The 13,299-nt window shown below is 40.9% G+C and overlaps 1 protein-coding gene across 1 annotated transcript in view; it reads left to right on the top strand.

Annotated features, from left to right (window-relative positions):
- Positions 1 to 13,299, top strand: part of EZR (ezrin) — a 36,718-nt gene that overhangs the window by 17,883 nt on the left and 5,536 nt on the right. The window contains exons 3-7 of the mRNA XM_030269553.4: positions 4,305 to 4,400; positions 5,194 to 5,468; positions 6,275 to 6,358; positions 6,995 to 7,141; positions 10,502 to 10,598. Of these exons, the coding sequence (XP_030125413.1) occupies positions 4,305 to 4,400; positions 5,194 to 5,468; positions 6,275 to 6,358; positions 6,995 to 7,141; positions 10,502 to 10,598 (699 nt within the window). The remainder of the gene's footprint in view (positions 1 to 4,304; positions 4,401 to 5,193; positions 5,469 to 6,274; positions 6,359 to 6,994; positions 7,142 to 10,501; positions 10,599 to 13,299) is intronic.

Here is a 13,299-nt window from a genome sequence, read left to right as displayed (position 1 = left end):
CCAGAAGAGTTTGTGATCTCTGTGCAGCATTTACAGACAACATGCCTTGTAAGAAGCCCCTGTGCAGCAGGATGGAGCAGAGATTAGTGCAGCCTGCCTTCAGGGATTCCCAGGGAAGCGGAGGGCTTGAGTGGCCAAGACTTTCCTCCTGTACTGTTATTCTTCCTGTTACTGCTTTAACAATATACAGGTTTATTTGAAGATGGACCTGCAAAGATCAGATAAAGACAACTAAAACAAACTGTGTGCTATTTGTGAAACTTTGTTAATAATTACTTAACTAGCTTGCTGTTATAGAATTCTGAAGTAAGGCCTAGATTTTAGCAGAAAAACATTTACTTACTGCTCTGAAACTCAAAAAAATAAAAGAAAGTAATTGCTTCTAGCCATTTCTCCTCTAGTCCTGAAGAATAAGAATTGGTCTATGCAGACTTCAGTCACAGATTTCAACATGTTCACAAACTGTTATTTGCGGTTAACTGCTGCCCTTGTACCCACTAACCTTGATAGCTAAGGGTGGTTGTAGTTGAGTAGCTACTGCTACTCAAGCAGGCAGTACTGGCTAAATAACGTCCATTCCTTCTAAGGTATTGTTGATACAATTTCTTGTTTCAGTGAGTTAACTAGAACTTGCTAGACCTTAAGGCAAATGTGCATTGAGAAGTACTTAAAAAGAAAACCCCCAAAAAAAACCCCCAAAACAAACAACAAACCAGTTTTAAAAAAATGAAATTCCAAACCCCCAACAAAAAAACAGGAAAAAAGCTTTTAGTGAGTTCTTGAAAGGAATGAAAAAAGGAAATCAAATACTAATCACTGGAGAACTTCACAGTACAAAACCAAGTACTCCAGCTTGTGTTTAGCATTAAATCTAATTCCTTTTGATTACTACTGATGTGGGATAAACATCAAGTACTCATTGAACACAGAGGCCAAGGATTCAATCCCCATGGTTCATTCATTTTAGAGTTCAGCTTGATGATCCTTGTGGGTCCCTTCCAACTCAGAATATTCTATGATTCTTTGACTGGAAATTTGCTGAAATGCTTTTGCAACTTGCATTTTTATGGAACCAGTACCTGCTGCTCAATCTTCCAGAGAGAGTCACCAAGTTGATTAGGGAGATGGATCATCTCTCCTATGAGGAAAGGCTGAGAATTTGGATTATTCAGCCTGGAGAAGAGAAGGCTTTGGGATTACCTAACTGCAGCCTTCCAGTGCCTGAAAGGAACCCTAAAAGAAGTTGGAGAGAGACTATTTACAAGGGCATGTAGTGACAGGGCAAGGGGGAATGGATTCAAACTGAAAGAAGCAGATTTAGATTAGATATAAGGAAGAAATTCTTTACTGTGATGGTCATGAGGCACTGAAACAGGTTGTCCAGAGAAGCTGTGGATGCCCCAACTCTGGAAGTGTTCAAGGCCTGCTTGGATGGAACTCTGAGCAATCTGGTCTAGTGGAAGGTGTCCCTGTGCATGACAAGGGGGTGGAACTAGATGATCTTAAAGGTCCCTTCCAGCCCAGGCCATTCTATGATTCCATTCATGCTGATCACCATGGTATCAGAGTAACTTCTTTCTCCGGCCCTTTCTTGTTAATCCAAAATAGAGAGATCGGATTTTATCTCCATCAGTATGAAAATCCAAATTACTTAAAGCCACTCTTCCATATATATTAACTATTGCTTACATCTGTTCAGAGTCAGGGTCATCTGTCTGGCAGAAGGGAAACTACCTTCTCTGCTTTCAGCTGAGAACATGGAAAAGCAGGATGTTTCAGATTCAAGATACTTCTATTTTAGCTTGCTGTCTGGGTACTTTGGCATTTCTGAAGAATGCTTAGTGCACAATTGGGATAGACCTACTCCTCATGGAGATTTGCTTCTTATATTCACTGGCATGGATTTAAAACCTGTGATTGGAAATTCTTATCCATATTTCATACCTTGTTGTGGGATACTTCTGCATATAAAGGGAAGGCTGAGGTAGAATTGTGCAGCACAAAACCAGAAAAGGTGAAGACCATACATTCTCTCTACAGTTCTGTTGAGCAAGCCTTTCACTAGGCCCTTATCTCGGGTGGAGTTTATGCTCAGATAAAGCCTGTGGAGGCAACAGGTTTTCACAGGTATGGGGAGTGGCCCAACTGGAACTGCAGAACCACTGCGGGGGTTTTGAAGAAGCATGCTATTGTTAAAAACTACAGGGTGATTTCTTGGCCTGCTTGTCAGCTAGCTTTTACAGGAGAGGGAAAATAGTGGAAACCTGTGAATATTAAGATCCTCTCCAGTCAAGCCAGTCCTGTGCAGAGTTTCTGCTGTAGTGAGGTCTGAGGTGTCCCAAGAACCTACCAGTGGACTCTGCAGCTGGCTGGAGTATCTCCCAGGTAGTCATGTACCCTCCTGACCATGAGTAAAAGAAATTCAAACTGAGGAGAGGGTAACTGGCATTTTCTGGAAATGAATGCTGAACTGGATGGAATGGGAAGACTCAAGATTTGTGGCTTCATGCATTTGAGGAAGCAGAGGAGGTGTCTCTCATCTTGTGTATTATTTCTTCTTCTTGTTTCTTATTTCTTCCTTGTTTTGCCATGGCGGAAGTTTACAGGGCATTTCCCAGGACAGGCTAAAACATTCCTCGTTCTTTGTATTGAAACTCAAACAGTCAAATGATGAAGTTTAGCATAATGCTTTCTCCTTCCTTGCTTTTAGATTTTGGGAGGAATTTGAGGGGTCATGATTTATGAAAGCTTTCTAACTCTATTTATAGGAAGTGTACTTTTTCTCTTAGAAGAGACATTCAGAGATAATGACCTGATAACTGCTTGATTTATGCAACTTTTTATTTTAATGAAGTTGCAACATTCTTTTGTGCAACAGGAAGTACCATACTCAACATACCCCTGGTTTTCTGTTAGACTTCATAAAAATACATCCAGCTGTCAGAAAATTTGTCTCTTCCATGATGAAACAAGCCACTTTGAGGGAGGAGGGAAAAGGAATTTTAGTCAAGTAAAAGCTGAATTATTTACAGAGCCCAGCTCTTCTTTTAAAAGGACACGGGGTTTGGGTTTTTTTGGGTTTGTTTGGATTGGTGGGTTTTATTGTCTTTTTGATAAACTCTAGTTAGTCTTAGCTAAGGTGACATTGTTTCTGTCAAGTCTGCTCTCCAGCCAGAGTGTCTCCAGCAATACCATAAATATGGAGGTGAAACAGATCTTTGGGTGACGTCTTAGACTTCTTGAAGCACATGTAACTACACAGTCCCAACTCTGGTACACTTCCCTAACTCACTAAGAGGTTTTAAATACTCCATGCCTTCTACTCAGTTGAGCTCTTGGTAGCGATGCCTACATCACTTTTTGAGGGGCTACTCTGCAATAACACAACAGAAGTGATCCAGCTATGTAGGTAATAGATCTTTGCAGATTTTGGCTGTGTCTAGAGCACAGTTTTACAGGTAGATGAGCTGGCAGCTAAGCAGTTGGCTATAAGAACAAGCTGTCAAGAGTAGGTGAAGGTCATGAACTTGTTCACTCTATGCTCCACTGAGGAAATGTAACATGTCCAAACAGGACTGCTTTTCTAGTAAGTGCACCATCCAGTCAATGGATGGTGTTTCTGTGTCTTTCAGCTGGTTAGTATTTACAATATATGAAATGAAACTTGTCCTAATGTGGGGGCATTGACATATTTTTGTCCTTCATAAACTCAGCCTTTTGCGGAGCTTAAAAAAATAATAACCTTGACTGAGAATACTTGCATCTTGTTTTAACTCTCAGGGCCTCACAGCAGTGGTATGAAGCACCTCTCAGTTGCTTCTTCTAGAAGGAACAGTCTCTGGTGACTGGCAGACAAGGTCACTTGAGCCATTAGTACTGCTAGCTAGTTGTAGTTAGTACTAATACCATTAGATACCATCCTACCAAAAACTTTGGTAACATAACTCATCTGCTTCACTAAGTACAGTTTTAAGATGGGTCAGTAGATAAAAGCAAGCAGAAACCCCACCTGCTGCCAGTGTATCAGTCTAGCAGTTGGTGGTCTGTCACTTGCTGTTTGTCTCACCTGCTTTCCCCAAGATCATCATCTTCTAGAAACTGGGTGGGACAAGTATCATAGCCTACGCTGTCATCGTCATCTACAATGGCAGCTTTGTCTGCAAGGTGAAATTAAGGGATACCAAGTGAGTAGGTTTAGGCTGTTGCCTGCACCCATCACAGGGGATGTGGGACTCGAAAGGATACTGGATCTCAAGTAAAGTTTTTCCAGCAATAGCTTTTTCTTTTTTACCTTTCTGTTGCAGGTGGTCAAAACCATAGGTTTGCGAGAAGTGTGGTACTTTGGTCTTCAGTATGTGGACAACAAAGGATTCCAAACTTGGCTGAAGCTTGATAAAAAGGTAACAGACTTTGGGCTAATTGCTGGCCAAAGGTTAAAGCTTGTATGTTTCCTGGTGTGTTATTGGCTGCAACTTTACACACCTTATGCCTGCTGTTGATTGTGCCCTAATTTTCATAATTCCAGGATTGTTTTTAGAGATAACACTGTGATCTCCATGGGTGAGGTATGGCATGGTAGAAGCTCTTTCATTCTCTGAGTTGCAGGAAGCATTTGCCAGATGTGCAGCAACCCCTCGATACTGTACTTTGTTGGGGGAAAGCAACTGTATTTTCTGTGGCTGGAGGAGCACCTTGGCTGATGATGGGCTTAGGTCCTGCCTGTGCAGGAACAGTGGTGTGCTAATTGGAGAAGAGGCACTTTCAAGCTGGGTAGTCAAGTGGTTATGCCTCTGATGTGCTCCTGCTTTTGTATTCCCAGCTCTGAGGGCATGAACTGCTTTTCTTGATGCACCAGTCAGCAACACACCTGTTTAATGTCAGGGGGCTGTTCTCTGTCAGACACACACAGTACTAGGTGGGTTTGCCATCTGATACAGCACGGTAAATCATTCTCCAGTGACCAGTGTTTGCTGTACAAACAGGATTTAACTGGCTTAGTTGGAAAACATAATGCATCTCCCTCATGTTCTCTCCTATCTGTAAGCAGCCAGAATTAAGGAATTCCACTAAAGAGTTGCCAGTCACTCCCCTCTTATGGCAAATGCCCCAGATTCTTTCTTCTGTCTAAAAGCAAACTATTCTATTGTTTGCAAAAAACCACCTGCTCATTTGTGGTGTCACCTCTGTCCTCAGGTTTCTGCTCAAGAAATCAGAAAGGAGAATCCCCTCCAGTTCAGATTCCGTGCCAAGTTCTTCCCAGAGGATGTGTCCGAAGAGCTGATTCAGGACATCACGCAGAAGCTGTTCTTCCTGCAGGTGAAGGAAGGGATCCTCAGTGATGAGATCTACTGTCCTCCTGAAACGGCAGTACTTCTTGGCTCCTATGCTGTGCAGGCCAAATTTGGAGATTACAACAAAGAAGTTCACAAGCCTGGATACCTCAATTCAGAGCGTCTGATCCCCCAAAGGTGAAGGAATTGGCTGATGCAGCCTCTTTAAAATTTTTTAAATTTGAATTCTATTTAAATGTAAAGAGTTTTATTTAAAAGTATATTTGGCTTTTTTTTTTTTCTTAATTGAATTGTACATAATTGTGGTTTTCCCTTATTTTATTTCTGCCTGTCATATTTGAGTATGTTTTTGCTTCTTCTTGGGTTGGGTTGGTTAGAGAGGAAATACAGTTTTGTATTCAGCTTTTATTTCTTAAACACTGCTGCCGTGCTGATAACTGTGGCAGTATGAATGTTTCCTCTTTAAGAAGAAATGGGCAGCATTAAGCCAAGAATATGTCATTCTTGAAGAAGGTTGGGTTGTATGTTCTTAATCCTACAGTACAGTAATAAAAAACTTGTATGTAGAAAGCATGTTTTGCGGCTACACAGTCCATCCCCACACAGGATCAGTGGATGTTATCGGACCAATGGCTTTTGTTTACCCTTCCTGATGACACTGCAGCAATGTCTAATTCCTGGGATTGCACCAACTTTTGCTTTGCTGCAATCCCCTGGTGTCTACAGTATGTGTGTGATTTGTTTGCAGAGTTTTGCTTATACTTCTAATGAGTCTGGTCAGTGACCAGAAAGGCTTTGCAGAGGGTTATTGCTCATTCTGAATTGCTCTGCTGTTCTCAAAGAGAACATCTTTGAGCTGAGTAGGGTTTTCCTTTTGGCTACAGTAAGGCTTCCATCAGGGTGAGAGTAAGATTATAGCAAAGATTACCATCAGTGGATACTGCAGAACATCTGATCTTGCTGATATCTGTTTCCTTGTATAGGGTGATGGACCAGCATAAACTCTCCAGAGAGCAGTGGGAGGAACGGATCCAGGTGTGGCATGCTGAGCACAGTGGCATGCTCAAGTGAGTGTTTTGTGTTGGTCCTTGGGCTGATCACCTTGCTGTTTGTTTGATTACCTTAAATTTGCATTTCTACATCATGGTTTTGTTAGTCTATGGTTTAGACTCTGAGTTGCCTGTGTGAGCCTACTCCTGGTGTGTATTTTTTAGTTCAGTATTGAATCACATGGTAAAACACAGTAGTATATTTTGTACTGGTGCTGAGAACAGTGTGGCTTCCTGAAGATCTTGGATCTGTGCGCATTGTATTAGTGATAGCTTTGAGTGAGAAAAAGAGTAAAGGTGTGTGTCAAACCTTACAGTCGTTGAAGCATTTGCATTGACAGATGGAGAAAGCTCAGATCCTAGACCTTTCGTACTCACTGTACCCTGAGACAAGGATGAGTGCTGGGAGAGGTGAATGTTGCTGATTTTCTGTCTGGAAATCCTAGGGATTGGTATATGGCAATATTATGTGTGTGTGCTCGTAGATGTGATATCATAACTTCTAAAGTGAATCCTAAATGGTGAATGTTCAGTTTTAACTTCTATGTTTGAAGTGAGGTTTAGGAAATATTTTTTTCTTCTGAAGTGTTTGTGTTTTTGAGATAGAGCAGATGTTGGTTTCTCATTTATCTGACTTTTTCCTGTCTCAATCAGAGAGAATGCCATGCTGGAATACCTGAAGATTGCCCAAGACCTGGAGATGTACGGAATCAATTACTTTGAAATCAAGAATAAGAAAGGAACTGACCTCTGGTTGGGGGTCGATGCCTTGGGGCTCAACATCTATGAAAAGGATGATAAGTAAGACTTTTTTTTTTGCCTCTGATCTTCCAAAGAGTGCTGGTACAGGACATTCTTCATTTACAGGAATGTTTGTGTTCCGATTTTGGATGAGTAGGTGAAGCTGGGAATGGGCTTTCACATCACTTGTGCCTTCATGTCTTTCCTGGCCTGCCAACACTACCTGCTGTATAAAGATGTCAGTTGTACAATGCCATCTTCATAATCGTGCTTAGTGGTGGAGCTGAATCCTGAACTGAGGAGTTTACCAGGCTTTTCCTTGAGCCAGGTCATCAGGTTTGCCATCAGTGGCCACAACACGAGAAACTGGCTAGGCTAAGGTATTTGCAGTGTTCAGACACCTAAGGAAACTCCTATCCTGAAGTTAATGATGGATATACGTTCAAGTGCCTGGTTCTGAAAAAGACAGATTATGGGGTGGACACAAAAGCAAACCTGGGTGACACCCAGGGAGAGGATAACCTATTTAGTTACTGTGAACAAGGAATGAAATGAGGGCTTACTGAAGTATGCATAGTTTTAATCAGCCCTTCTGGTAAAGGCAGAGCCATTATTAATTGGATAGTAGGTGGGAAATGATAGACTACATCTATAAATAAACATAATAAGAAGGTGAGAACAGCTGTGTCTAAGCCTGCTAGTCTCTCCTAATACTTTGCAACTGAAGGATTGAAGGGAGTTAAAATAGATATTTTTTAGATGAAGCATTGCTGTCAAGACTGCTTTCTTTTCCTCTCCTCGATGTTTCAAATCTTTGTTTCATGTCACTAATCTGTAAGAGATTATCATTGAAATACAGAATGGATTTCACCTGTTCTACATCTTTGCCTCCGAAAAGCTTTGAATGCAACCCAGATATTAATTGGAAGTTTCTGTATCTTCTGTTGATAAGGACAAGAGAAAGGCAGTCTTTTCTGCAATGCTAACATGGGCTGTCACCCAGAAAACAAGGAGTGTCACTTGAAAGAAAAGTAGTTTCGCTCATGTAATACTTCAGTCTTGAATGACTGGTCTTGCTATGTAACCATGGTCACACAAACAGGTTTTTCGAGCTGCAGAAATCAGAGTGTAGCCATTGACTGTGAAGACCTATCAAGAGTGTTTGCAAAACAAATACAGTGCTGGAATAAACTGCTTATTTCTGCTGTAACTCTTGTCACTATATAATTAAGTCTTTCCAACAGATGTGGGGACTAGAAAAATAGTAATGTGTATGGCACCTCTGGTTTGTAGGTGCAAAGTTTGGGGACTGAGGGCAGAGATGAAGAAGAGATTTCATTGTTGAAGTTTAACGTGAGGAAAATTAGGCTGTGCTGTAGGTGTGTGAGCCTCTTTACTGCAGTGCATGTCAATGTCCTGTTTCTAGGTATATTCAAGCTTCTATTTTTCCTGCATTAAAGGGAAGAATCTGCAGTAGAACTTACTAATGAGTGAATTATTTTAGTTGTCTGTCATACTGTATTATCTAGGATTTAAGCACTTGTACTAATGTGATGAAGGCTGGAGTAATTAGTTAATCTTAGTCTAATCAAATAATTTTCTTTACAGTTCTTAATGTTACACACACACACTATTGCATAATCTTACAGTTGCATTAGAGGTTAGGGAGTGGATATTTCTGAAGAGGGTGAATTTTATTCTGGATATCTGAATTTAAATGAAGCAAGGGGTTTTTTTGTGCTTGGACACAGCAAAATCTTTTCATGTAGTAGTTTTCCATATCTTTGACAATGAGTGAAATTCCTCACAAAATTGCTCTTTTTTTCTTTAATCAATGTGCTCCATAGAATTGTTACAGAATTTGAGTGGTCCACTGTGATGAAACTAAACTGTGATTTCTCTAAGTGCTAAACATTAAATACTTGTACCTTCAAATAATTTGCAAGAATAATTGTGACAGAGACACGTATGTTGGAGGGGTTAGAGAATAACAAGAAGATTGCTTATTGGTATTATTTTTTACATAAGACACAATTCTTAATCATTAACAGCTATCTCTAGAAACTATACCCTCCCTTGCTAGGAGAAGAATAAAAGAATAATAATGTGATATTAAATGTAAAAATAAAATATTTGATTGGGGTAATAAAATGTCTTTATTATAGTCAAATGCACAAGTCCTTGTGATGTTAGAACTTGCTGCAGAGCTGATCAGGTGAAGGTGAAGTATTGGAATGGCTCAGAAACATTTGATCTCATGACAAACTAGGTGGTTTTTGTATGCGAGACTCTGGAGAAATTAAGGCAGAGCAAAATCTCAAGTTTTTAGTGAGTCATATAGAAAAATTTCAAACAAATCAACAGACCTGGACCCCTCAGCAGCGAGGAAGAGCTGGGAGTCTGAATCTTGCCCTTTGCTTCATAGGGGAGCTTTTCAATAGTGGGGAGCCACGTGGCACAGCTCACTGCATGACCAACGAGTAAAGTTCCACTTGGTGACTCATGGGATGGGCTGAAAGAGCAGTTTGTATGGAAGGAAAGAACAGGGTCCTTTGTTACTAATCTTGCCTGTAATCTAGGGGAGGAGATATCTGAAGGGAGGGTGTCAAGAGGATGGAGCCAGGCTTCTCTCAATGGTGCTGAACAATGGGGCAAGGAGCAGGCACTGATGCACAGGAAGTTCCACCTGAATATGAGGAAGAACATTATTTACTGTACAGGTGACCATGCACTGGAGCAGCTTGCCCAGGGAGGCTGTGGAGTCTCCCTGACTGGAAGCATTCAGGATGCAATCCTGTGCCATGTGCTCTGGGATGACCCTGCTAGAGCAGGGAGGTTGGACCAGATGATCCTCTGTGGTCCCTTGCAACAAGACCCATTCTGTGAAACAAAAGAAAATAAGTCATCTCCTACCAATGGTGCCTGTCCAGCACTTCAGAGTGAAGGCAGCATGGAGGTGACTGGGCTAGGTGTAACACAGCAGAGAAGGCTTGCCTGTGAGTGCTGTAAGGTGTGGGGAGCAGCTCAGTTACTTTGGCTTACGTGTCCCATGATGTGTGAGAGGCCTGTGCAAGGAAGCACTGCACATAAAGTCTGCATGCTGTGGATTTTGGGCCCAGAGTTAAAAGAAGTAAGCTTAAAAGCAGCTGAGCATGTGGCTTCAGTAGAGTCCATCCCTACTACATAGCCAAAGGTCAGTAGGGTGGCTGATGAAAATGAGAAGAGACTCAGTAAGAGAGGTTACTGGGTTTCTTTTCCTATTCCCTGTGGTATTCTGGGTCAATTACTGTCTCTTTTGGGAATTCTCTTTCGGGAAAGCTTTGTGAAGCATTGCATTCCATCAAGTCTGTGTGTTGGAAGCAATATAGGGGAAAAATATTTATTGCATCATCCCTTAAAACAAGTTTTTCTTCTTTCCAGACTAACCCCGAAGATTGGGTTCCCCTGGAGTGAAATCAGAAACATCTCTTTCAATGACAAGAAGTTTGTTATAAAGCCTATTGACAAGAAGGCACCAGTAAGTATAGCTAGAAGGGACTGGTGGATACTGCATATGAAAACTGATACTGTTTCATCTCAAAATAAAGTAGTTTTGGGAGAGAAGAAAGCTGCAGGTATTCTAGATGCAAAATAAGCATTTGCAATTAGAGTGTATTTAGACCTGCTTTTTTTTCTGTGCAGCATAAATGAAGGGCTGATAGTGATAGCTAATGTGGAAAAATATAAGGATTTTACAACTGCAGAGTCCTTTTGATTGTAGTAAACTGGGTAACTGCATGCTCAAATTTGAGATTCTTTGCAAGTTCACTAGTTCTGTGAGTCCTCTCTGCATATCTTTCAGTGCATGCAAGCTGATAGGTAAATTTTATTTTTGTTTTTTCATTTAAAAATACCTAATTAAAGAAGTTACAGAAATAGTTGAAATGCTACTGCAAAACCACACAGATACAGATGGCTTCCCATCCATCACTGCTCACTTCCACACTACTAGCAGAGTACAATGTCGTGTTCATTGACTTTCTTGAACACCAAGGTAAATCTCAGGGATATGACTTTGGTGGAGAGCTGAAATATAGCTGCCTGTGAATGTTGCTTTTCAATACTTAAAAGTATGTTTTCAGAGTTCTTTTAGTGAGGAATTAGAAACTTACTTTGACCTGTTGAGAATGTAAGGTGGAATAACTGGTATAGGTGGATGTCATGTTGTCAGTCTTGTGAAATTACTGGAGTAGTTGAGAAAGACGTCCTCTGCTCTTCTCCAGCCCCAGTACTTGGCCTTGGTGGGTAAGTACAGCCCAGAGAAATAATAAGCAGCCTGGCTTTGGCAAAGGATGATGGCTTATAAATATCTCTAACAGAAAAAGATCCTCCCAGTAATTTAAGGGATACTAATGCACTGTGTACTGCAGGGATTTCTTCCTTCTCCCAGATAAGAACCTGGGGGAGAGGAGCTTTTTTTCAGAAATGCTGTTAGTGAAAACAACAGAACTCCCCAGAGAAAGAAAGCTGGTCTGTCAGGCATGCTCTTCTCAATAGAAGAGCCTCTTGCATGTGTTGTACATAATTACAAACACAGATCACAGCTTGCCACCCACTCCCCAAAGAGAAAATTTGAGTTTGAAATGGAGGGCTTGAAAAAGGCTCATACAGAAAGGTGTAAGCATTGAAAACCTTAGTTATGTTTCCTCCTTCCCTGTCAATTGTTATTTTCCCTCTGGCTGGTGGTATGTTTAAAGCTGTGCCTAAAATAAGGATTTACCTGGGCACTAATTTTGAGTATTCAGGAAGTTGTCTGGGTCTTTTTGTGTGCTTGTGTCTCCTTTTAAAAAGGCAGGCATTATAACTACAGCAAAATACTCAGTCCACCCAAGTGGAAGCTCTTTTAATTTAGAGGATTCTATATGCCTGTGTTTAAATTTACAGTAATGTAAAGGGCAGAGTCCTCTGGCACCTTGCCCAGGATAAGCTTTTTAATTTTTGGGCTTTGTATACTCCAAGATCTTCCGCACATGATCTTTAAAATATCAAGGTGCAGTTCTCCCAGTTGTGTGAGATCTGGGGTAGGCTGGGGATGAAGAAAGAAAGGAATTCTTTTATATTTGTATTTGAATGTTGTGCCCCTTGATTATGGCATTAAATGACGAAAGCAAGCACCGTCCATACCTTCAGTATTTACTTCCACGTGAATGAGTTTTGTCTCAGCACAGGACCTGTTCATCACAATATGCACAAACTGTTTTTACAATTACTTTTCAGAAGTAGGAGGTTGGATGAGCAGCTTACAGTCACAATTATCAGGATCAGACCTGTGAGCCTCGGAATGGCTCTGGCAGGATTTAATGGGAGAGTACAGCACACTGCCCTGACGGCCTCTGCTGCAGCCAGTGTGTGCATTAGGGAAATGCATTGGAGAAAATCAGTCTTTGTCAGCATATTCATCTTAATTCCACTTAAGGAGCTTTTAGTTGCTTAGTGTGACTTCTAGTTTTCCCAGAGATAGCCACAGTTGTGCTCTTAGCTCAGGCAATTAAAAACATGATCACTGTTTCCATACCTGGTTCCATCTCTTGCTAGCAGTGAGGCAATCCACAGGAGAGTAATTCCAAGGAATGGGCACTGGTTTATGGTGGTAATGTCGCAGCTCGCCCACTATCCATGTAGTTCACAGAAAAAGCACAAGGATGTTTATCCACTGTGTAAGTTTAGAGTATGTTGTAGATGTGTGTGGTTGTGGACACAGAAAAATTATCAGGGAGGTAGTGAACTTGGGCCCTCTGTATCCTTTCCTTAGCTGGTGTTCTTCTAGAAGAACTAGTCTGATTTATAGTTTCTGTAAAAGTCTGATTATAAGACAGGTAATAAGAAATCTGGGAATGTCCTTTTTACTGAACCAGAAATTTTAGAATATTGTGTGTTTTGTATCAGCCTGCAATCTGATACTACAAATAACGCATGTGGTTGGTGGTTAAAAAATTAGTTTTCATTGGACACTCTTATAACAGCCTAGGTCAACTTAACTAGGAAATTCCATGGAACAGAAAATAATTATATTGAAAGGCATTTTTCTCTGAAAAATCACCTGGGGCCTTGAATGTTGATTCACATAGATCAAGAAATTCTACAAAGTTACACTTGTAGTTTGTGCTCTGTCTTTCAGTCACAAAACCACAAACTGAAAAACTACTCAACACTACATCTGTGTGTTGCCCAGATGTTTA

This window comes from Taeniopygia guttata, chromosome 3, assembly GCF_048771995.1.
Source record: "Taeniopygia guttata chromosome 3, bTaeGut7.mat, whole genome shotgun sequence".
NCBI classification, from domain to species: Eukaryota; Metazoa; Chordata; class Aves; order Passeriformes; family Estrildidae; genus Taeniopygia; species Taeniopygia guttata.
This window is presented reverse-complemented; position numbering and strand designations above follow the sequence as displayed.